General features: G+C 40.4%; 1 protein-coding gene across 1 annotated transcript in view; it reads right to left on the bottom strand.

Moving 5' to 3' along the window:
• The window catches only part of LOC135093562 (uncharacterized), a 49,190-nt gene that overhangs the window by 20,945 nt on the left and 1,449 nt on the right, over positions 1–26,796 (bottom strand). The window contains exon 2 of the mRNA XM_063992923.1: positions 1,813–1,964. Coding sequence (XP_063848993.1) covers positions 1,813–1,964 — 152 coding nt within the window. The remainder of the gene's footprint in view (positions 1–1,812; positions 1,965–26,796) is intronic.

Here is a 26,796-nt window from a genome sequence, read left to right as displayed (position 1 = left end):
TCTTTACGTCCCTTCTTGAAAACTCACTCAAAACTCACACATAGACACATATAAATATTACCTTTCTCCAAACAAAATTTTGTTTAGCATGAAGATCAGAAACTCCAAGTTCAAGATAACATGTTTTTCTTTCTCTGTTGTATGTTCAGCACTACTTCCCTCTGACGTGAAAAGAATATGAAATAATCATATCAAGTGTGTAACCAGTGTAAACTGGTGATTTTGAGAGATAATGAGGTCTGGTAACCAGCATACCTTCCCTGTGATTATAAGGTACGCACCCAAAGTGAAATGTGGCACCATATGACCGCGATGTTGCAGCGCCTTGGATCAAATCAATCAAACCTAAATTGATTTTTTCTTCGGATATCAAACAACAAACACACGTCTTACATTTTTAGTCATATAATTATTTACTAATTTTTCCTTAATATTGATTTATTCATGTTAGGATTTATTGAAGTTTTGAGGATGACGTTAAGCATATGAGCATAAGAACATAAGAAAATAAGGGAAGCTGCAAGAAGCCGTCAGGCCTACACGTGGCAGTCCCTATACGAAACATACTTACATGCATTCACTTATTATCGTCATCTGTAAAAGATAAATAAATGTTATTCTTCCATTTATTTGATCATCCAAATTATTGACTGTACTTTTTTTTTTTTTTGCTGTTGAAGAGCGAATGTTCTTGTAATTCTGTGTTCATGTAATTATTTACTTGTCTTAAATTTTTTCTTTGCTTTTTAATGTTACTTCACCAAATAATGCAGTTCGAATAAACGAAGAGGATGACGACCGAGGCTTCGAGGATTCAATTCCGAGTATCGGGCATACCGCGCTCGTCGCCTGACACCTCGTTTTGCTACCGATGTTGTTCACCTACCATCACTGGATGACTGAGGTACCGGCTATCTGACTATACCATTGTGCACCCACGCTGGTAAGCTGCTTGACCGAGGACTATTACCTTATGGCATTTCTTTATTGTAAAGAAATGGGAAAAGCATGCGGACTTCAGTATTCTCTCTTTGTTTGACTTCGAGAGAACGTTAAAAAAAAGATTAGGTACACAACGTTTGACTGATTATCTTGCATGAAAGATAAATACGGGGAAGCCCCTCACGGCAGGAGATATCAACTACTAATTGTATAACCTAGGTACAGGTTTCCCGACACCCAAGTAGTGGTACTAACAGATCAAGCATATCATTAGATGAGTCGGGGACATCACTGTTGCATGGAGTCTTTGTTACAGCTGCTGTAAGTCAAGTATTGGCCTTGCCTGTGCTGTGAAAAACACTCGTACCCTTCTGAGTGCTTGACCAGCCGAATAGAATCATTTCCCATGAAAGCCAGAAAATAAGTGATGTATGTAGGTTTCATAATAAATAAATTATAAGGATCACAAAATTTTAAATATATCTTATCATCACAGTCCATATATTTGCATGTTTACTTGTATACTATCTATAAATGCAATTAAACACTTCCTGAGCAATAGCAGCAGTGGCTTATTCCTTCAGGAAATTGAAGTTAACAACGTTATTGTTGCATGGAATGCATTGACGAAAATGGATAAATAGAACTCTGGACAGTTTGTTCATTAGCCTTAACATGCTGACGCGGTGTCGCTTGAGAATTTAAGACCAGAGTCCATGTACAAGTTGATGCGTTGTTTCAAGACTCTCAGAACCAAATAAACCAGTAGAAGCAGTAGGACACCGATTCCAGTCTTACCCATGTAAAATAACAGCGAGATTGACCATTGACTTTTGAGAATGTAACAGAATGACTGGAACAATGGCTGACCTGCCAGCATAGTCCCATGAGGAGGGTGCGGCGTTGGAGTGGGAAAGAAGGACCCCTGCCTGGTGTAGCAGGAAGATGTAAGCTCGGCACCCTGGCGCCTGCCACATCACTCGCCTGCCGGCCTTTTCCCATCCGCCAGCCACGCTCACCACCTGTGAGTGTTGTATGGATTAGTTATACTGTGCGAAAAAAAAAAAAAAAACATTCACGGTGTGTTTCATCTTCACAGAAGTTCTTTCATACATAAATGTCTTTGCAGGGAACAACAGTGTTTCGAGAATCGTAAAGTGCGACCATATCATCGGTCTATAGAAATACTAACAATTCAAAATGAAATAATGGTGTTATAAATCTCGATTTCATTTGTTATAAAGACATCTTACATTGTTCTCTTGCACTCTTAAGGTGTAAGAATACCAAATATTTCTTCGATGTAAGTCGTCAAAGAGTTGCTATTTGAGAGATTTACTTGTCTAAAGATAGTGTGGTTAGGTTAGGTTAGGTTAGGTTAGGTTAACTTTCACAATTGTAAATTGTGAAAGTTAATGTTTTGGTAATGAAATCCTGTGTTGGCATGTGGAAACAGCAAAGGTCTGTGATTATCTGAATGAGATAGGGGGAAGATAATAGGCTGGGTTAAGTGACGAAGGAAGGTAGGATAAAAGATGACGGGCAGACCGCCACTGCTATGTTTTATTATAATTCATTAGTGTAGCTATATTTTATTGTTATTTTTCAGTATACAGTAACACTGATGTTATGTCTCCTCCGGTCTCCTGTCCGTACCGCATGGTGCTGCCTCGCGTGGCTCACACCTAGCTGGTACCCTCTCGTGGGTTGTGGAAGGGACCGGAATCCAAACAAAACCACGACTCAGGGCGCAGCCCAACCCATCCCCCGCAGCCGGTAGTCTGAAGACGTCCCGGTATGACTACACCCCTCGCATGGGGAGGGCAACGGCTGTGCCTTGGTTCTATTTTTGATAGATAATGTAATTCTGGTGTGTTTTTAGTATATGGATATTTTTCGCCATGTGCAAATCGGAGTGCTTTATTTTGTATTCGTTGTAATGAGAGAATTTGTGAACTTGAAAGAGTGTTTAGAGTCTAGGTTGGGTATGTTAGGATTGGCAGAACACAGGCTTTCATGAGATGTAATTTAGTGTTAATGTCAAGTTTTTTTTCAAATCTGTTGATAATGTCCAGCGCTAATTTTGAGATATGTCCTTTATGTGTTTTTTGTAACCATACCTTCCAAATTTTAGACTTATTACGTTGGCTTTATCAGCGTAAGGAATTTTTTCAACTGCAACAGTGACTGGTATAGTTTTCCTTGTAGCTATGGGAAGGATGGTAAACCTCGTTGTATTGGTTTTAATTTTCCATTCATTTTCGTAGTGATTTATGATGTTTATTTCTTTCTCTACTTTTTTTTTTTTTGGGGGGGGAGGGGGCTAGCATGTTCCTAGATTTACCTGGTTGTAATATCATTTGGGTGATATCATCAGTATATAAATTTTTTGTTCCATCTGTAGCTGGTGGAGGGATATCGTGAGTTTATATAGTGTATAATGTAGGAGAAAAACAGCTTCCTTGCGGGACTCCGCTATACAGATTGAAAGGAGGATCATCAAAATTCTGGAGTGAAATGGAGGCAGTTCTGTTGCCTAAGAAACTGCACAGTATCTTTGACAGTATGGATGGTAAATGAATTTGTTGTATCTTGTATTTTAAGCCATTTGTTCAAACTTTATCAAAAGCTTTAGATACATCACGTAGTACCAAACAACATTGTTTCTTTTCAGCTGCAGCCTTGGATATTATTTCTGTAAAAGCTGTTTGGGCGGTATCCATCGATCGGTGTTGGCGAAACCCGTGTTGACCCTGTGGTAGTATGTTGTTTGTTTCCAGGTAAGTTCTGGTTATTATATTGATGATTTTTCATATATTTTCCCTGGTACTTCTAGCAGTGATATAGGTGGAAAGTTTAATGTATCGGTAGTTGTTTTGTTGGGATTAAGTATTAGTTTGACCTTTGCGTGCTTAAAGGTATTAGGGAAGTAGCTCATGGAGAGGAAAATATTTAAAAGCTTGGACACGCTTCCAGCGTCTCCTCAGGTAGGTTTTGAAATACAGCTTTAATTATTTTGGTGTGTCCTGGAGTGTTCTCTCTCTCTCTCTCTCTCTCTCTCTCTCTCTCTCTCTCTCTCTCTCTCTCTCTCTCTCTCTCTCTCTCTCTCTCTCTCTCCCTCTTTTTACTATATCTTTTATATTTTGGATAGTGATTTTAGATGTGAAATAGTTGTTCTCATTTAAGTAGTCTGGGCTAGCATTAGGATGAGGAAGAATTTGTACTTTATTGTTGTTGATGTAGTTATTTACTGGCTGGTCATTTATTACATCAAAAATACTGATTTTCATTTGGGCTCATTTTAAAAACATTACTCCAGATATTCCTGAATATTTACTCTATTTTTTTTTTTTTTTCGTCATATATTTTCTGGTTATCTTAATTAGATATGGTTTTAAAAGGTTGGGTTTCCCTTTAGTTTGTTTACATTTTGTCAGAATTTTCTAGGATTCTTATGTAATGAATTCCTCTGGTTTTGAACTTTGCATTCTTTTATTACAGTTTGTTTTATAGTTCTGTGTTTAAGATATTTAACGTAACTCCGACCAGAATTTAAATTATTTTGAATTAACTGTTTATTTCACCATTGTTGCTCCTTTATCCTTTGGTTATTAATAGGTTTTTGTATAGTTTTATAGTTTCTCATAGGAATTTGATTTTTCACCGTAGAAGTTATATCCGTAGTACCTTCCTTTAAAGAAAGAATCATTTAGTGTTTCCTGCGACATTCCCTACGAAATTCATCTCAGTATGTTTTATTTAGATAGTGTATAGGTTGAGCCAATTTTCACATCCCAACCAATCACATCACATCACAAGCCAATCACATCCCAACCAATTTTAATTGGTTGGGATGTGATTTGTGTTGATGTTGCTGGTTTCGAGTTGTACTTCCCTCCGAAATTCATCCCAGTATGTTTTATTTAGATCGTGTATAGGTCGAATAGTGATTTTAATTGGTTGGGATGTGATTTTTATGAGTACGTATAGGTAAATGGTCAGATGGGATATGCTGGATATGCATATTATAAGTTGTTGTTGTTGTTGAAAAGTACGATATCAGGAGTGGATGAGTCATTATGTGTCAGATAAGTGGGAAAATCAGGTCCTAAATGTCTTAGTTAATTATTGTTGATTAACATAACGAGAGCTTTACCAAAAATATTACTTTGCCGCTTGCCTAGGGAAGGGTGATGTGCATTCATATCGCCAATAATGTATGTTGGGATGGCCTGCGAATCTATTGTATGGAAGTCTGAGATTAGTAAATATGATCTACGCGGGGGATGGAAGGTGGTGACAATGTTGATAGGGCCATTTTAGTCTTTATAGTCTTTTATTATGTCAGTATCATTATTGTCTTTTACCGTGTATTTTAGATTTTGTCTTGCAAGAATAGCTGAACCGTAGTGCATCTCCGCGCTGGAATTTATAATATAAGTATTGTGATTTTATATTTTAATGTTTTCTTCTGATTTTGGTCCATGACTATTTAGTAAAATAGTCAATAGTCATTTGTATATAATGGTGAGAATTTGTTTTTTGTTCCTCCAGTTGAGTACATTGTGTTGTACTATTTTAACTTCGTCTGAAGTTTCCATGTCTAAAAGTGTTGTTTGTGTGTTATGTTACATTTGCTAAATTATTTGAACTGGAGTAATGTATTGGTGTTTACTTTCGCATCTGGCGTAAATATGTTTTGCTACTTTTACTTGGAGGTGGGATCCTCTCGTTTTTTAAAGCCATTTCTTATTTTTCCTGAAAGATTAATCTTCTATGGTGATCCATACATCTGTTAGGTCAATATTTATTAACCAGTTATATGTCTCGTCTTCTAAGTAGGAGTTATTAGTGAATCTCCATTTATATCCTCCTGATTCGGTGTATTTGTAAGACAATGTTCCCTTTGGCCACCCAGTACTATTTTTTGAGGTAAATTTTATGCCAATATATGAAGAACATAAGAAATAAGGGTCCCCACTTGGATTTAGAGCTGATTATTACAAATGTCTGTTGCCTGTCGCTTAGCCATGACCTTATCCGGCCTAACACCTTCCCATCTATCCCGTGCACCCTAACCTTTGTCAGGAGCATCTGATGTGGTACCCAATCAAACACTTTACTAAAGTCCAGATGTAGGATGTCATAACTATCACCATTATCTGTTGTCTCGTAAACTTTATTGTAAAAAAATTAACAAGTTTGTCGCCCAAGACTTCTTCGTGAAGCCATGCTGTTACTGATTTATCAAGTTATATTTGTCTAAATGCTCCCTAATGTTCTTTTCTATTACTGACTCCATTATTTTACATACAACAGAAGTTAAGCTGACAGATCTATAATTAGACGTTATAGTTTTATCTCCTTTCGTAAAGATCGGTACTACATTCGCCTGCCTCCACATTACCGGTACCTCACCTGACTCAAGTGATTTCCTAAAGAGAGAAACTAACGATTAACTAATAACCTCTTTGCATTCCTTAAGTACTCTGGGATATATTTCATCTGGTCTTGTTGTCTTGAACGTTGTAGCCTATCTATCTCCTGTTCCACTAACTCCTTAGCTATGATAATATCCGCCAGCTTCTCTTCTGCTCTAAACATCTGCTCACTATTCGACATTTCCTTCATTTTTTTTTTTTCTTTCTAGATGAAGAAAGTTAAAATACTCATTCAGAATTTTACTAATCTCCTCCCCAGAAGTAACCAGTTCCCCATCTGCTGCCTTTAATGGACCTATTATTTCCCTATTCTTCGTCCAATATACCTGATAAAATTGCTTGGGGTCCGTCTTCGCCTGGCTGGCTACCATTAGTTCATAATTTTGTTTTTAGTTTTCCTCGTTAACCTCCTGACTGTTCTAACTCATTATATTGTGGCCTTAAAACCTCTTCCCCTGCTTGTAATCTCATATATATTTTTCTTCCGCCCTATGTTGTAACTTAACTCATCCATTTAAGGTTATTTTTCTGTGATCTTATTGCTCTATAAGGGATGTTTCCTAACTGTCCTCTATGTAATTTATCAACGAAATATTCATACAACTCATCTACATTTACTTCTCCTGATCTGATCTCTGCCCCATCCATCCTTTCCACTCTATCTTTTACTCGCCTCAACCTCACCTCACCCATCTCAGCATGAGCTTGACCCTCCAACATACTCACACATATCTCCCCCTCTCTCCCTCCTCCGACTCTTTCTGACACTTCTTCCCTCCTCTTGCCCTACGGTCTACACCCTCACGCCTCACCTCACCTCCCTTATCCTGCCTTATCTCTCTTAACTTCATCCTAGACCTTACCTCTCCCTGCGTTCGTTACCAGTCAATTCTAAGGAGAAACTTTTTTAATCCTTCAAAATCGCTCTCCTAAAGCCAGGTATTTTATTAGTGCTTTTGCTTCTAAAAGTTTCTTCTCATTTTAATTAGTATCTATTTTCACATTGATCACTGTTATCTAGCTGTCCTCCAACCTCTACCTGCGTGACAACTTCCTCCCTGTTAGTAAGAATTAAATTTAGAAAATTATTTTCCCTTGTGGATTCTAAGATTACCTGTTTTAAAAAATTATCCTGAATTTCTTTTTCACCTTTCTCACCAGACGCCAGTTCGGCTATAAGCCTGTCAGCTCGATGGCATCCGGACAATACTCCTCCATCCGTCTCATCCGTCTCCATCATCTCGACCATTGTCTTTCCTCTTCTACTAAAGTTCTCTTCAATACCTTGCTTCCATCTCTTCCTTGGTCTCCCTCGTAGTCGCTTGCCTCTTGGTATCCACTCCATATATTTCTTAACATTCCGATCTTCTTCCATTCTCATAACATGTCCAAACCATTTCAATCTTGCTCTATCAATATCCTCCAGTAGCGGCCTCACTCCCGACTCTTCTCTTATTTGAACATTTCTCATCTTGTCCCTTCTTGTTACACCCCTGATTATTCTGAGCACTCGCATTTCGGCTGCCTGAATCTTCGATTCTAAATTTGTAGTTAAAGTCCAACATTCAGCACCATATAACAGGATTGGTTTAAAAGTTGTATTGTGAACTATTAATTTACATTTTGTAGGCACATGTTTATGTTTTAGTATTGGATATAAAGCGTTTATATTTGCATTACATTTTTCAATCCTTTTGATAATTTCAGTCTCATTTAAATTTCTCTTATTTATGTTGATACCAAGATAATTAGAATTTTCTACCTCCGTCAGTCTTTCTCCATTACAATCTACTGACAACTGCTCCAATTCTCTTCCCACTGCCATGACTTCTGTTTTCCATATGTTTACTTTCATCCCACTTCTTGTCATTCCATCTTGCCATCTGTTCACAGCAATCTGTAGTGCGTCAGGAGAGTCTATCACAATAGCAATGTCATCCGCATAGCAAAAGTTTCTTCTTGTGCTTGGTTTGTAACATCCCTAAAGCATTTATCCATATATATATATATATATATATATATATATATATATATATATATATATATATATATATATATATATATATATATATATATATATATATATATATATATATATATATATATATATATAATGAAGAGCAACGGCGACAGTACTTCTTGTCTCACTCCAGTCCTTACTTCAAACCATTCTCCCTCTGTCTTTCCACATTTTACTCGACTTCTGTAGATCTTATAAAAACTCTTTACTACTTTGATTATTTTTGGGTTTATCCCGTAGTAATCATCTTCCAGCACATACCAGAGTTTATCTCTGTTTATCCTATCAAAGGCTTTTCTAGATTAAGAAAAACTATGTATTTACTTCTGTCCCACTTCCAGCTCTTCTCTAGCAGCATTTTCATATCAAAGATAGGGTCAATAGTACTCCTTCCGGGTCTAAAACCATACTGACAGTTTTTTTAATTTCTCTTCAACGACCCTTCTGATTCTGTGCTCAATAATTTAATGTATCCTGAATTACCTTAAGAAATTTCTCTGGTTCACTGTTACCCACCACCAGGCTCCAGCCGATATTCCTAAAATTAAAATCTCCTACCACACATTACTGACTGTACCTGCCTGCTCTATTTATTTCCTCCCATAAGGAGGTGTTAATTTCCTTTGTATTGTTCGGTGGTCTGTACACTAATCCCAGTACTACTGACTGTGATCCTTCCTTAATATCTACCCATATCGACTGTGTTTCCCTATCAGTTTTAATTTTACTGTTAATACAAAACTTTCATGTGTCCCTAATGTACAGCGCGACGCTTCCCCCTCTCCAGTTTTCCCTGTCTTTGTAGAATAGTGTATAACCATCTATCTTAACTTCTGGATTAAATACTTTTCCTAACATATCTAACCAAGTTTCTGTTAAATCAATGATATCAAGGTTCTCTACACACGCCATTCCTTTAATTTTATTCTATTTTAATCAAAATAATTCTACAATTCGTGTAGATTTTTTTTTTATGTAGGAGAGACACTGGCCAAGGGCAACAAAAATCCAATAAAAAAATGCCCATTGAAATGCCAGTTTTATAAAAGGGTCAGAGCAGTAGTCAAAAAATTGATGAATAAGTGACTTGAAACCTCCCTCTTGAAGGAATTCAAGTCATAGGAAGTTGGAAATACAGAAGCAGGCAGGGAGTTCCAGAGTTTACCAGAGAAAGGGATGAATGATTGAGAATACTGGTTAACTCTTGCGTTAGAGAGGAGGACAGAATAGGGGTGAGAAAAAGAAGAAAGTCTTGTGCAGCGAGGCCGCGGGAGGAGGGGAGGCATGCAGTTAGCAAGATCAGAAGAGCAGTTAGCATGAAATTAGCGGTAGAAGACAGCTAGAGATGCAACATTGCGGCGATGAGAGAGAGGCTGAAGACAGTCAGTTAGAGGAGAGGAGTTGATGAGATTAAAAGCTTTTGATTCCACCCTGTCTAGAAAAGCAGTATGAGTGGAACACTCCCCCAGACATGTGAAGCATACTCCATACGTGGATGGATAAGGCCCTTGTACAGAGTTAGCAGCTGGGGGGGGGTTGAGAAAAACTGGCGGAGACGTCTCAGAACACCTAACTTCATAGAAGCTGTTTTAGCTAGAGATGAGATGTGAAGTTTCCAGTTCAGATTATAAGTAAAGGACAGACCGAGGATGTTCAGTGTAGAAGAGGGGGACAATTGAGTGTCATTGAAGAAGAGGGGATAGTTGTCTGGAAGGTTGTGTCGAGTTGATAGATGGAGGAATTGAGTTTTTGAGGCATTGAACAATACTAAGTGCTTTGCCCCAATCAGAAATTTTAGAAAGATCAGAAAGTCAAGCGTTCTGTGGCTTCCCTGCGTGAAATGTTTACCTCCTGAAGGGTTGGACGTCTATGAAAAGACGTGGAAAAGTGCAGGGTGGTATCATCAACGTAGGAGTGGATAGAACAAGAAGTTTATTAATGAATTAATGAATAATAAGAAGAAAGTGGGTGACAGGACAGAACCCTGAGGAACACCACTGTTAATAGATTTAGGAGAAGAACAGTGACAGTCTACCACAGCAGCAATAGTACGGTCAGAAAGGAAACTTGAGATAAAGTTACAGAGAGAAGGATAAAAGCCGTAGGAGGGTAGTTTGAAAATCAAAGCTTTTTGCCAGACTCTATCAAAAGCTTTTGATATGTCCAAGGCAACAGCAAAAGTCTCATCAAAATCTCTAAAAGAGGATGACCAAGACTCAGTAAGGAAACCCAGAAGATCACCAGTAGAGCGGCCTTGACGGTACGCATACTGGCGATCAGACAGAAGGTTGAAGATTTAAAAATCTTCCTGCTGAGGATAAATTCAAAAACTTTAGATAGGCAGGAAATTAAAGCAATAGGACGGTAGTTTGACGTATTAGAACGGTCACCCTTTTTAGGAACAGGATGAATGTAGGCAAACTTCCAGCAAGAAGGAAAGGTAGATGTTGACAGACAGAGCTGAAAGAGTTTGACTAGGCAAGGTGCAAGTACGGAGGCACAGTTTCAGAGAATAATAGGAGGGACCCCATCAGGTCTATAAGTCTTCCGAGGGTTTAGGCCAGCAAGGGCATGGAAAATATCTTTACAAATAATTTTAATAGGTAGCATGAAGTAGTCAGAGGGTGAAGCAGAGGAAGGAACAAGCCCAGAATTGTCCAAGGTACAGTTTTCAGCAAAGGATTGAGCGAAGAGTGCAGCTTTAGAAATAGATGTGATAGCAGTGGTGCCATCTGGTTGAAATAAAGGAGGGAAAGAAGAAGAAGCAAAGATAAAGGAGATATTTTTGGCTATATGGCAAAAGTCACGAGGGGAGTTAGATCTTGAAAGTTTTGACACTTTCTGTTAATGAAGGAGTTTTTGGCTAGTTGGAGAACAGACTTTGCATGCTTCCGAGCAGAAATATAAAGTGCATGAGATTCTGGTGATGAAAGGCTTAAGTACCTTTTGTGGGCCACCTCTCTATCATGTATAGTAAACCCAAAAATAATCAAAGTAGTAAAGAGTTTTTATAAGATCTACAGGAGTCGAGTAAAATGTGGAGAGACAGAGGGAGAATGGTTTGAAGTAAGGACTGGAGTGAGACAAGGAGAAGTACTGTCGCCGTTGCTCTTCATTATTTATATATTTATATATAATATATATATATATATATATATATATATATATATATATATATATATATATATATATATATATATATATATATATATATATATATATATATATATATATATATATATATATATATATATATATATATATATATATATATATATATATATATATATATATATATATATATATATATATATATATATATATGGATAAATGCTATCCAAAGCTTGCCTAAACTTCCTGAACAGCTCCTCACTCCGGACCTTACCAAGGTCATTCCCTACCGCGCTGAGAAAAACAATGGGCTTGGTCCCATCATTTTCCAAGCACGTATCTAGCCTATCTGCTACCTTCCCTATCCCAGCTCCCAGCAAACACACCCTCGACCTACGCTTTCTATCTCTGGCACAAAACACTGCCGAAATGCCTAACCTGACTATCACCAAGCACAAGAACCTACCTTGGGGCAGGGTTACTGCGTCTGTTCCCTCCTTCCCCATGTCTCCTTCTGCCATGTCCACCCCCTCCTCCGTCACTCCCTCCAGCACACTGAAGGGATTCCTCGTCTCCACGTGGCGCGCCTCCAGGCGCGCCTTGAGGACCTTCAACCTCTTGGTGCCCCTGCACACAACCGACCACTGCTCCTCCGTCACCTTATTAGGTAAGGTGACGGCGGGGCACGATCAGGTGCTCAGGTGCTGAGATCCTGTCACAGAACTAAGCCTGCAGGTCTGGGATCCTCTCACGAAACGAGATCTCTCGAGATCCTTCGATGGAACTCAGCCTCCATCTCTGAGACTTTCGTAATGAAGGCCTCGAGAACAGAAGAAGTAGCACAACCAGACGACTCAGCAACACAAGGTGCCATGTCCACACTAGCCAGCTCTAGTGTCAGGTCACTGCTCACTAAACAAGTCCGTTCGCTAGGAACTCTGACCTTAGACCTGAGACTCATATCATTACTACTTTTTTTTTGTGTGTCTTCTTCTGTTTCTTCTACTTCTTCAGCTTGTTCTTCCTGGGTTTCACTACAAAGATTGGTCTCAGCGTCCATAGGTTTTACAAGGTCGATAATCTGTTTAGATGGTGGATGACAGTTGGTAGATTATTTAGTTCGAAAACTTCATTCATTTCTTCATTGTATATACCTAGTTGTGCCTGAGGAAGCTCTGGTCACGACCCAAGCTATATCGGGCTAGAGAGAGCGAGGCGAGGAGTTGGTGGCCACACTGCCCGCTGATTGGTTGGTGCGTGCTGTCATCTACCTCTGACCCGCAGGACACACACAGCTGCTGCTTTAGGCGGTGCCGCCTGTTATGTGGGGTAGCTGTTGGGACAGGACAGCCAGGAAGTTGTAGGTTCTTTATAGAAACACGTACGCAATGTGGTTTCTATATTAAGGCAAGAAACAAACGAATAATGCCGTGGCAGACCCTGAGCGCATAGCTGCCTCAGAAACACTCGGATTACAGGATTACCAAGCGTACAATAAAAGGAGGTACAATATGAAACAAGGTGCAGTACATTACATATCCACACCGCCCACACGATGTCGCCTGTCCTCTTATTTATATTATCGTTTGTTGGCGATGTACATGGCCTTCAGCACTTTTCTTTGTCTCCCCTTCACTATGTTGACATTTCTATTCATATTTGTTTTGTGATATGCTATATTATCTGAAGCATTGCTCCCTGCATGGCCACGCATCGAGAACTGAAGAATAGCGTACGTAAAACTGGAAGTTCGAGTTAAAGTAAAGATGAAACATCTTTTTTTATATGTAAGAGAGCCACTGGCCAAGGGCAACAAAATTTTTTGGGGAAAAAAAAAGGCCCACTTGAGTACCAGTTTCATAACTAAATGGCAAATACAATGGCAAATTACAGAGGATAAGTGTCTTGAAACTTCCCTCTTGAAAGAATTCAAGTTATAGGAAGGAGGAAATACAAAAGCTGGCAAGGAGTTCCAGAGTTTACCAGAGAAAGAGATGAATGATTGAGAATACAGGTTAACTCTTGCATTAGTGAGGTGGACAGAATAGAGGTCAGAGAAAGCAGAGTCTTGTGTAGCGTGGCTATAGGAAGACAGGAAACATGTAATTAGCAGAATCGGAAGACCAGCGTGAAAAATAGCGGTAGAAGATGGCAAGAAATGCTACAGGAGGAGGGAGTAGGCACCTGCCGAAACGATAATTACTCCCAGTGAGGTATAAAGCAGTAGATTAGTGGATGCTGTGAACTTATCATTAAATCCAGCTGTGACCGCATTGAACGTTTGCCTTTTTGTCTCACAACACAAGGGGCAGTCACAGCCTGCCCTCTAAAGACAACTCTCTTCCTTCATACAAAACTACAAGCACCTTCACTCAAAATTCAAAATTATCATGGAGACTCCTACACCAGCCTCGGAATCCCCATCTGGGGAGGGGACCACAAATATCACGTGGTCGGACTTCTCACGATCCCGGTTATCTTTTCAAGAAAGTGGACAGTACAATGATCCCAGAAAGTTTTAAAGGTCTGGATTTTTAAGGACCTCATATACCTACCCGACCTATCCGAAATCGTCAGCTATCAAACCCTCTGACAAAACCCTTACCTTGGCACAGCATGTCAGGAATTACCTTAATGTCAGATCAGTGTTGGGGTAGAAAACGCAATTATTCTATATAATAACAGAATATATTAATAATAATGTTAATTTACAAATGAAATGAGGTAATACACGTTAAAGGAAGTTAGAAAATAAATTTCTACCCTAGACCAACACAGGGTAATTCCTGCACTCAATCACAATACATTCCCCTTTACTCAAGCTCTTATATCACCTCCGTTATTGCTTAAAGGTTATACACACAAATATATTACATTGCCATCACTTCACAAAGCACTAAAACCACTTTACTCCTTCACAGGCGGTTGGAATGTTTTCCCCAGCTGCAAGAATTTCCCCAGATACTATCACCGCATTCTTAAATAACAATTCCCGTATTTCACTTCCTCAAACCTCAGAAGACATCACCACCACCGCCACAGTTCAGCTATAACACCACAACACCAACCCCAAAGACACCAATAACGCCACAACACCACCACAACCCCAACCACAAAATGGCTGCTTTTCATTCCAATGCTATCCCCTCACCGTTACATCACCAACCCACCTCACCAACCAAATTTTAGGAGAAAAGTGCTCTTGGTACCACAAAAGACTCACCAACCTGATCCTAGATATCAGGATTATGCCACCACATCACCAGTACCTCCACACGCCCGCCCAGTCACCACAACACCACCCAAATTTATCCCGTGAGAACACCATCCCTCTTTTCCCTCTAAGCTCCTATGCGTCCTGAAATTCTGTTGACTCAGATACAAGAGGCAGACACGTATCGCCCCTCACCTTAACACATTTCACCTTAAATGCACCTTTTCCCTTACATATACATACATATAAAGAGCTTAAATTATGAAAAGAATAATTCTTCATGATATAAAATGAGTAAATAAGCCTTATACTAACTTATAACTAAGAATAAAGATATGTTTAGAAGGAAAACGTTGTACAGAGGATACTAACAAAACGTGTTCCTTTTTTAGGGTGAACTTGCCAAATAAAATGACAGACTGCTCTTCTGCTATCGACCCTAAGTGTCTTGACACCCCACTCAACTTTTCCTTCATTAACTTCTGCAACGTTCGCGGTCTTAGATCTAATTTTTAGTCTGTTGAACACCACCTCTCCTCTGCTAAACCTTATCTTCTTTTTCTCACTGAAACACAGGTGTCTAAGGCAGTTTTTCTGTTACATCCTACTTTCTCTATCCTCATTTTTCAATTCAAAGACGGATGTTGCGTTTATGTGTGCAACGACTTAACCTGCTCTTGTGCCCATGCTCTTGAATCTTCTGAGTTTTCCATCATTTGGTTGCAACTACAAAGTCACTCTCAAAACTAAATTTATTTGTGCCGTTTACCTCTCACCTAACTCCTTTGACTATAAAAAATTTTTTGATTACTTAGCTTCCAAAGTGGAGCACATTCTGAGTCTCTTTCCTTTTCCAGAGATCTCCATTCTTGGAGACTTCAGTGTTCACCACCAGCTTTGGCTTTCCTTTTCCTTCACTGACCATCCTGGTAAACTAGCCTTCAACTTTGCTGTCCTTCACGATCTAGAGCAATTGATGCAACTCCTTACTCATATTTCTGACCGTCTTGGAGATACGCCCAACATTCTTGACCTTTTCCTAACCTCTAATCCTTCTTGTTATGTTGTTACCCTCTCTTTTCCGTTGGGCTCCTCCGATCACAATCTCATATCTGTATTTTGTCCTATCGTTCTAAACCCTCCTCAGGATCCCCTTAAGCGGAAGTGTTTCTGGCGTTTTGCCTCTGCTAGTTTCGAGGACCTGAGAAGATATTTTGCTGATTTTCCTTGGAATGACTATTGCTTCCATGTCAGAGACCCGTCTCTGTGAGCCAAGCGCATTAACAGAGATGATAGTGTCTGGCATAGACGTGTACATTCCTCATTCTTTTTCTACACCTTCCAAACCTTAGCTTAACACAGCCTGTTCTCATGCTATACATTATAGAGAGGTGTCCCACAAAAGATACTTGAGCCTTCCATCACCAGAATCTTATGCACTTTATATTTCTACCCGGAACTATGCCAAGTTCATTCTCCAACTAGCCAAAAACTCCTCCATTAATAGAAAGTGTCAAAATCCTTCAAGATCTAACTAAGTCCCCTTGTGACTTCTGGCATCCAGCCAAAAACATCTATAATAACTTTGCTTTTTCTCCTTTCCCTCTTTTATTTCAGCCAGATGGCACCACTGCTGTCACATCTATCTCTAAAGCTGAACTCATCGCTCAAACCTTTACAAAAGACTCTACCTTGGACAATTCAGGGCTTGTTCCTTCTTCTCCTTCATCCTCTGACCACTTCATATATTAAAATTCTGTTCTGTTAAAATTCTTTCCAATGATGTTTTCCATGTCATCATTGGCCTAAACCCTCAAAAGGCTTATGGACCTGATGGGATCCTCTTATTGTTCTCCGAAACTGTGCCTCTGTGCTTGCACCTTGCCTAGTCAAACTCTTTCAACTCTCTGTTAACATCTACCTTTCCTTCTTACCGGAAATTTATCTACATTAAGCCTGTTTCTAAAAAGGGTGACCGTTCTAATCCCTCAAACTACCGACCTATGGCTTTAATTTCATGCCTATCTAACGTTTTTCAATCTATCCTCAACAGGAATATTCTTAAACATCTATCGCTTCAAAACCTTCTATCTGATCCCCAGTTTCGGCGATCTTCTGGCTTTCCTTCTTGGATCTTGTTTATCCTCTTTTGGAGATTTGGGTGAAACTTTACCTGTTGCCGTACACATATCAAAAGCTATTGATAGAGTCTGGCACAAAGCTTTTGATTTCCAAACTACCCTCCTATTGCTTCTATCCTTTTCTCTGTAACTTTATATCAAGTTTCCTTTCTGACCGTTATATTGCTGCTTTTTTTTTTTTTTTTTTATGTAGGAGGGACACTGACCAATGGCAACAAAAATCAGATAAAAAAAAAATGCCCAATGAAATGCCAGTCCCATAAAAAGGGTCCAAAGCGGTTGTCAAAAATTGAAGGATAAGTGTTTTGAAACCTCCCTCTTGAAGGAATTCAAGTCATAGTAAGGTGGAAATATAGAAGCAGGAAAGAAGTTCCAGAGTTTACCAGAGAAAGGGTTGAATGATTGAGAATACTGGTTAACTCTTGCGTTAGAGAGGTGGACAGAATAGGGGTGAGAGAAAGAAGAAAGTCTTGTGCAGCGAGGCCGCGGAAGGAGGGGAGGCATGCAGTTAGCAAGATCAGAAGAGCAGTTAGCATGAAAATAGCGGTAGAAGACAGCTAGAGATGCAACTGACTGCAAGACAGTCAGTTTTAGCTAGAGATGAGATGTGAAGTTTCCAGTTCAGATTATAAGTAAAGGACAGACCGAGGATGTTCAGTGTAAAAGATGGGAACAGTTGAGTGACATTGAAGAAGAGGGGATAGTTGTCTGGAAGGTTGTGTCGAGTTGATAGATGGAGGAATTGAGTTTTTGAGACATTAAACAATACCAAGTTTGCTCTGTCCTCAATCAGAAATTTTAGAAAGATCAGAAGTCAAGCGTTCTGTGGCTTCCCTGCGTGAAATGTTTACTTCCTGAAGCGTTGGACGTCTATGAAAAGACGTGGAAAAGTGCAGGGTGGTATCATCAGCGTAGTTTGGTTTAGAAGATCATTAATGAATAATAAGAAGAGAGTGGGTGACAGGACAGAACCCTGGGGAACACCACTGTTAATAGATTTAGGAGAACAGTGACCGTCTACCACAGCGGCAATAGAACCGTCAGAAAGGAAACTTGAGATGAAGTTACAGAGAGAAGGATAGAAGCCGTAGGAGGGTAGTTTGGAAATCAAAGCTTTGTGGCAGACTCTATCAAAAGCTTTTGATATGTCCAAGGCAACAGCAAAAGTTTCACAAAAATCTCTAAAAGATGATGACCAAGACTCAGTAAGGAAACCCAGAAGATCACCAGTAGAGCGGCCTTGACGGTACGCATAATGGCGATCAGACAGAAGGTTGTGAAGTGATAGATGTTTAAGAATCTTCCTGTTGAGGATAGATTCAAAAATTTAGATAGGTAGGAAATTAAAGCAATAGGACGGTAGTTTGACGTATTAGAGCGGTCACCCTTTTTAGGAACAGGCTGAATGTAGGCAAACTTCCAGCAAGAAGGAAAGGTAGATGTTGACAGGCAGAGCTGAAAGAGTTTGGCTAGGCAAGGTGCAAGCACGGAGGCACAGTTTCGGAGAACAATAGGAGGGACCCCATCAGGTCCATAAGTCTTCCGAGGGTTTAGGCCAACAAGAGCATGGAAAACATCATTGCGAAGAATTTTAATAGATAGCATGAAGTAGTCAGACGGTGGAGGAGAGGGAGGAACAAGCCCAGAATCGTCCAAGGTACAGTTTTTAGCAAAGGTTTGAGCGAAGAGTTCAGCTTTAGAAATAGATGTGATAGCTGTGGTGCCATCTGGTTGAAATAAAGGAGGGAAAGAAGAAGGAGCATAGTTATTGGAGATATTTTTGGCTAGATGCCAGAAGTCACAAGGGGAGTTAAATCTTGAAAGGTTTTGACACTTTCTGTTAATGAAGGAGTTTTTTGGCTAGTTGGAGAACAGACTTGGCATGGTTCTGGGCAGAAATATAAAGTGCAAGAGATTCTGGTGATGGAAGGCTTAAGTACCTATTGTGGGCCACCTCTTTATCATGTATAGCACGAGAACAAGCTGTGTTAAACCAAGGTTTGGAAGGTTTAGGTCGAGAAAAAGAGTGAGGAATATACGCCTCCATGCCAGACATTATCACCTCTGTGGTAGACGGTCACTGTTCTTCTCCTAAATCTATTAACAGTGGTGTTCCTCACGGTTCTGTCCTGTCACCCACTCTCTTCCTATTATTTATCAATGATCTTCTAAACCAAACGTTTTGTCCTATCCATTCCTACGCTGATGTTACCACCCTGCACTTTTCCACGTTTTTTTTCGTAGACGTTCAACCTTTCAGAAAGTGGACAGTTCACACAAGGAGGCAACAGAACGCCTGGTTTCTGATCTCTCTAAAATTTCTGAGTGAGCAGAGCAAACTTGGTATTGTTCAATGCCTCAAAAACTCAGTTCCTCCACCTATCAACTCAACAACCCTTCCAGACAACCATTTCATCTTCCTCAGTGATACTCAACTGTCCCCCTCTTCTACACTAAACATCCTTGGTCTGTTCTTTTCTTATAATCTAAACTGGAAACTTCACATCTCACCTCTAGCTAAAACAGCTTCTATGAAGTTAGGTGTTCTGAGACGTATCCGCCAGTTTTCCCACCCCTGCTCCCGCCCCAAGCAGCTGCTAACTCTGTACAAGGGCCTTATCTGACCATATACGGAGTATGCTTCACATGTCTTGGGAGGGGGGGTTCCACTCATACTGCTTTTTTAGACTGGGTGGAATCAAAAGCTTTTCGCCTCATCAATTCCTCTCGTCTAGCTGACTGTCTTTAAACTCCTCATCGCCGCAATATTGCATCTCTTGCTATCTTCTAGCGCTATTTTCATGCTAACTGCTCTTCTGATCTTGCTAACTGCATGACTCCCCTCTTCTCGCGGCCTTGCTGCACAAGACTTTCTCCTTTCTCTCATCCTATGCAATAGTTAACCAGTATTCTCAATCATTCATCCCTTTCTCTGGTAAACTCTGGAACTCCCTGCCTGCTTCTGTATTTTCACCTTACTATGACTTGAACTCCTTTAAGAGGGAGGTTTCAAAACACTTGTCCTTCAATTTTTTACTACCGCTTCGGATCCTATTCGGAGACCAGCATCTCAGTGGGCTTTTTTTTGGATTTTTGTTGCCCTTGGCCGGTGTCTCTCCTACACAAGAAAAAATGTGGTGATGAGAAAAAGGCTGAGGACAGTCAGAGAAGATGAATTGCTTTTGATTCCACCTTGTCTGAACTGTGGTATGACTGGAATCCCACCATGCATGTGAAACATACTCCATACGTGGAAGGATAATGCCCTTGTACAGAGCTATTAGCCTTGTAAGGTAGGTAGTGAGAAAAAACTGGCAGAGACAACGCAGAACGCTCAATTTTATACAGGAGCTGTTTTAGCTAGATATGAGATGTGAAGTTTCCTTTTTAGATTGTAATGAAAGGACAGACAGAAGATGTTCAATGTAGAAGAGAGAGACAGTTGACTGTCACTGAAGAACGGATAATTATCTGGAAGATTTTGATGAGTTGACTGATGGAAGAATTGAGGTTTTGAGGTATTGAACAATACTGAGTTTTCCCTGTTACAGTCAGAAATTTTAAGAAAGATTAGAAGTCTTATCCTTTGCCATTATGCATGTCAAGCCCTCCGCTGCGCATCCCGAATCTGCCAGGAATGGAGCCCCCTACACGTTCTTGTGGTTGGATGGTCTACTGTATCGAAAGTGTGTTGCCTCTACACTCGGGAAACTGGGAAACACTGGGAAACTCTGGACACAGACTTTGGTTGTTCCCTCAGATTGACGACGAAATGTGCTCCAGGTGGCTCATGACAGTCTTCTCGCCAGCTACTTTCCTCACAGGAAGATGGAGGGCAAAATCAGGAAGCATTTCTTCTGGCCCGCCATAGCTTCAGACATACGGGAATACTGTCGGTCCTGTGACATCTGTCAACGTAAGTCATCCATGGGCCAGGTTAAATCTGTCAACGTAAGTCATCCGTGGGCCAGATTAAGTTTGTCCTTCTCAAGCCTATGCCTGTGGTTACTGAGCCTTTTGCCTGAGTGGCCATGGACGTTAATGGACCCCTGTCACCATCTGCTGAAGGCTGCAGGTAAATTCTAATCCTTATTAACTTTGCTACAGGATTTCATGAAGCAATTCCGCTGAGAAACGTGGACTCTGCTTTTGTTACTGAAGCTCTGCTCACTATTTTCTCTAGAGTAAGAATACCATGCGAGATCCTGAGCGACTGAGGTAAGCAGTTCACATCTCAGCTCATGGCCGAGTTCCACAAGCTTCTTGGAGATCACATTGACCCCTCAAAGCTGTTCTTCGGAAACTTTATCACGATAAATCCCGAGAGTGGCACCGATACCTTGTTCCAGCCCTTTCTGCTCTCCGGGAACTTCCTAGCGACCGCACCGGCTTCTCGGCCTTTGATCTTCTCTCTATGGACGGAGTGTGCAGGGACCATTTGCCGTCCTGAAGATCTTGTGGGAAGACCGGCAGCTGAAGGAAAGAAGACAGGAGCAGTCTGCAGTATATCATCGAGCTCCGTGATAAACTTAGCGAGTGTGTCCAGCTCGCCGCCCAGGAAGCTGACATGAATACTGTCAGATACAATTCTTACTTTGATATGATGGGGCAGACAGTTCAAGCTTGGTGATGAGATCCTTATTCTTCTCCCTGACGCTAATAAAAAAAATTGCCTATATCTTGGAATGGGCCCTATAAAGTTTTAGAAAGATACAACAGAGTTGAGTTCCTTATTGATGAGTCGAAAGGACCGAAACTATATAATGCTAACATCCTTAAACAGTACTATCGCTGTGTTCAAGTAAATTTAGTTCATGTCATGGATAAAGTGTCAGTATCTGCAGATGACTAGACATCATCAGGAAGACCGCTCCAGATGATGGATGAAGAAGACCTTATGTTCTTGTCCAACAGTTTTCCTCAAACCCAGCTTATTCCCATATGCTCGGCCGTGTTACGGTCAGTCGCTCGATTGGGACAAGCGTGCCTCGCTGAAAGATTTTATTTCCACCTTCCATGACGCATTCTCAGAAGTACCTGGCTGCACAGACACTCTATAGCAAGTTTTCAGGAGTTACATTCTTTTCGGAGTTATATCTGGTAAAAGGATGATACTATAGTCTGTTCAGAGCAAGAAGTCCGTTGAAGGTGGGACAAGTATGGTGGTTTACCTCCTGTCATGCTGCCAAATCAACCTTCGTACATGGACCGTTGTTTCCCATCCGTGTGCTATTTGAAAGTGATATTTTATGTATTATGTATATAGTAAAGGAAGCTACATAGTACAATGAATGTCGATGTTTAGGATTATAACTACGATTTGTATAAATTCTATGACGTGGCAAATATTTTTTCCCATGTTGCCACGTTGTCCTAGTAGTGGTGGTGGTGGTGGTGGTGGTGAGGTATCATTAAAAAGGATTACCACTACCACGGAGGTGTGTGTGTATATATATATATATATATATATATATATATATATATATATATATATATATATATATATATATATATATATATATATATATAATGAGAGAGAGAGAGAGAGAGAGAGAGAGAGAGAGAGAGAGAGAGAGAGAGAGAGAGAGAGAGAGAGAGAGAGAGAGAGAGAGAGAGAGAGAGAGAGAGAGAGAGAGAGAGAGAGAGAAATAAATAAATAAATAAACAGGTGTGAAGGAAGGGAAACAGATTGTTAATCCCATGATTGGCAGACGAACTGGCAGCGTCACACTCATGGGAATTCCAGAATCTGCCACTCCTTGAACGGACTTGCTCTGAACAGACTATACCAGATTCCTTTGCATACCGTGCCAAACCTTTAACTGTTTTCTCCACTTGTAAAAATTTGATGGAATTCTATCGCCTTCCATCCGGTCTTGTCACTGCATGTGTTACCTACATTCGACTCATGAGGATTGTCCTGGCTGACTTACAAAGTGTCTCTTTTTAATATGATAATATCTTCATTTACTCATCAGATTGGCCTAATCGCCTCACAGTGCAATCTTTTGTCCTAGAGCGGCTCCGTCTCCACAAGCCCATGGCAAAGTCCGTTAAGTGTCGACTTAGTTTCTCTTCACTCCAGTACCTGGGACTCCAGCTTGATGGAGTACATCTTCTCGTAACAGATAAGACTGAGGCCCTGAAGCAGATCAGCACATATCTACTAAGAATAATCTCCGTAGCTCCTTTGTTATGGTGTCCTTCTGCAGATGCTTTATTCCAATGGCCTCTGAGTTCACTGGACCTCTCTCTGACCTTGAGAACCGTTACAATGGACTGAAGATCTTCTGTCCCGCTTTAACCATCTGAAGGACACCTTGTCATCACATCCAGTCCTTCGCCTCTCTAATCCCTCGCTTCGTTCTCGGGCTTGACACTTCTAACTACGGTCCAGGAGCAATCCTCGTTCAGTAAATCGATGAAAATCAGTATTCTGTGGTCTATGCCAGACAGAAATTGCTGGACCGAGAGGGAAGATATGGCATGATTGAGAAGGAAGCACTCACCATCGTGTTTAGAATCAAGAAATTTGACTTCTACGAGCATCTCAGAGAAGAGAAATTCCTGCTCGAGATGGATCCTGCTCGAGATGCATCACAAGCCCCTTATGTATCTCCAGTTCTCTCGGTGCTCCAACGATGAGGTGGGTCCTTGAGCTGCAAAATTATCCTTACTTGGTTGTTCATATCGCTGGTCGTGGGGGTAAATCTTCTGAGTTACTGTCCTTCGGGGTAAAACATTTCCCATTCTTCCCATTCCGTATCTCTTTGTTGTTTGGGTATTTTATTTTTTATTCTTCTTGCAGTGGATTTTTTTTAAAGAGGGCTTATATGAGGGATCCAACAACTCTTTACAAACACACACACACACACACACACACACACAAATGTGTGCATACACATATACATGCATAAACGTATACACGTTTATGCATAAACGTATACACATGCTCTAGTTCTATAACACATACTTCTGTACCATCCACACATTCACACTCGTGTATCACGTACGCGTCTACACACGTTCAGTCCTTCCACGCAAAGACCCTTGTATATACACTTCAATAATTTTCATATCTATTTATCTTGGTACTAGCGGGGGTTATAACTGGCGTGCATACACTTCCCCCACCAGTCTGTGTCTCTCCCTTGGTTTTATTGCCAGAGATACCAACCGAAGCAACGTTTACTCGCCACTGGTGAATTATGGGAGCGCGGAGCTTCCTACTAACCTGAAAGGACCTCTGAGCGCACCTTCTCTCCCTCTCACCTCGAAAATTGATAGCCGGCTGGGCACCAACCGTCACTGCCTCCCTCGTGTTTTTGCAATGCACTCCAGCTTGGGCTGGCGCGCCGCACCTGGCGACGCTATCCTACATACACTGTCTTATCCTACATACCTTCTTCCTGGTGTTGGTCTTACGCCGTCGGGATTCTCCATGCAGCTGCCATTCTGCTGGGTCCAAGGAGACGTCCGTCCCTTTACCTGCTGGTCGCCTGGTTATGGCAAGTGTGCTGAGTACTTGTTGGCTTGTGGGCCCTGTGGATTGTGCTTTTGTGCTATAGTGTGAAAATATATTTACCATATTGCTTCATGGTTCATAATTCCTTAGATTTCGTTTTTTTTTTTTTTTTTTTATGTAGGAAGGGCACTGGCCAAGGGCAACAAAAATCTAATAAAAAAAAAATGCCCACTGAAATGCCAGTTGGTCTTAGAATCTCTCCTTAGACTTGATTAATGGGTTGCCGACGTGCTCCTCCCTTTAGTCGATCTCAAACCTACGATGCCTTTACATTGTTTGATCCATAACACACACACAGCCACAATGCTTAATAAAAGTAATGATCAAGTAGTGAAACATGAAATTATAACTTCATCGGCTAATATTCCGAAATTCTCTGGAAAACCAAAGTACTATAGAGATAAATAAGTTATAAAAAGAATAGACACCTTGATTGCAAATAAAGGGATCAGTAACAAAAACAAAACAAAAAAAATGAAGCTCTCACACAGAATGTTGACTCAGAAAAGGGTAGAGCAAGATATAACGTTATAATCTTCTACAGATATGCAAAATATTACTAAACATCATTACTTCATTAGTGCATTCGGAAAGCATTTCATCAAAGAGTGACCAAAGTCCACTCGGGGCAATGGTAAAATTACTAAACACGGATATAACATCAACCGAAAACTTTAGACTATACAGAATAGTTAGATGGGGGAACATACTCAAAAGTTGGGTGTGAAAAAACTAAGGTGGTCCAAATTATACATCAATAACACAGGTAGTAAAATCCGTACTATTCTCAATATTGATCCAGGATGTTGATGGGTTGACAGCAGAAAGGTTGTACAAATATCTAGATGAAAATCACAGCCCCGGAGAAATTTATTACCTTCTAGAAGGTTATGCAGAAGTAAATCTAGGAATTAATCTTCACGTAATGACAATACAAACTACCTCAAACTCACCATCACCCGCAGCACGAGCTCACAGGTCCATGTCGCGTAGTAGAGATCCAACAGAAAATAGGGCCAGAAGTGCTTCAAGGACACGCAAAGCACTCAATGGAAACACGCAGATAGAATGTTACAAATGTCACAGATTAAGATGCGTTCCCAGGTACGGTTATAGTAACAATATTTACAGAAACCGTTAGTATAAAGGACGTCACCAGTGGGAAGGAATTTTGGCTGTGGGAACGAATCCTGGCACAGCAATCACAACAGGAAAGGTCGCAGAACTAGAGACTGCAGAGCAGTGAAGGAGCAAAAAATTGCGGAAGGCGACTTGTATAAACACATCTGACAGTTATCAAGATCATGAAAACCATACTCAACCAAAACAACAACCAAACAAAGATAAAGATAAAAAGCACTCTGACACAGTAAAATTATTATTACAGTAAATCAATTTACAGAATATACAGCCTCAGAGATTTTCATCTCTCATTTGAGTAGTCAAGAATAGGTGCTTCATCCATTTAGACGTTATCTCCACAACACACACACACACACACACCCACCCACACACACACAGACAGACAGACAGACAGACAGAGAGAGAGAGAGAGAGAGAGAGAGAGAGAGAGAGAGAGAGAGAGAGAGAGAGAGAGAGAGAGAGAGAGAGAGAGAGAGAGAGTGTGTGTGAGTTTGATGTGTGATTGCTCGGTGCCAAACTTTATTATTCTCTGGAGAACTGTAGTTTTGAAATAAAGAAAATTGAAACAGACTAACTGTTATGACCACAAATCTCTAATCCTTCACAAAGCTGCCGCACCTGAACTAGCTTCCCTGAGCCACCTCCTGCGTGGACTCATTGCAGGGCTCAAAGACAGGTGTACAGGGTCCCTTGTGACTCCTGCACCCTTTTCACAACAGTGGTAACTCCAGGTTATATTTTACATACTCCAGGTCCATTTTACATACCCACAGACAAGGGAAATACTCAAACAACACTTAACACCTACAGATTCCGAAGAATCGACAACCACGTCTAGGAAAAACAGTTAACATGCAGTAACACATATATGGTCGAGGTATAATACCCCGTTGGATTCCACCTTCCGCAACAGTTCTCCCACTGCCCAACAGTGTGTTATAGCCTCAAGCCGAGTAATATCGTTTACTGCCTCCTCAACGGCATGCGTTCTTATTACTTTCTTAATTTTATATCGTTTTATCTCGCTGCATATAACATAACTCATTAAACCAGCTGTCCACACACTATCAAATGTAGACATGTAACAAAAGAAGTCTCCAAATCCTCTCTAAATCTTCAAGTCTCCAAAGCCACTGGTAACCAGAAAATAAAACACTAGTACAAACAAACTCACATTGGCTCTACGGAGGAACAACTTTACAGAATTGGTGTCTTAAGTGCCTGGTTTGGGGAGTGTGTGTGTGTGTGTGTGTGTGTGT

The sequence above is a fragment of the Scylla paramamosain genome, chromosome 43 (genome assembly GCF_035594125.1).
Source record: "Scylla paramamosain isolate STU-SP2022 chromosome 43, ASM3559412v1, whole genome shotgun sequence".
In the NCBI taxonomy this organism is placed as follows: domain Eukaryota; kingdom Metazoa; phylum Arthropoda; class Malacostraca; order Decapoda; family Portunidae; genus Scylla; species Scylla paramamosain.
This window is presented reverse-complemented; position numbering and strand designations above follow the sequence as displayed.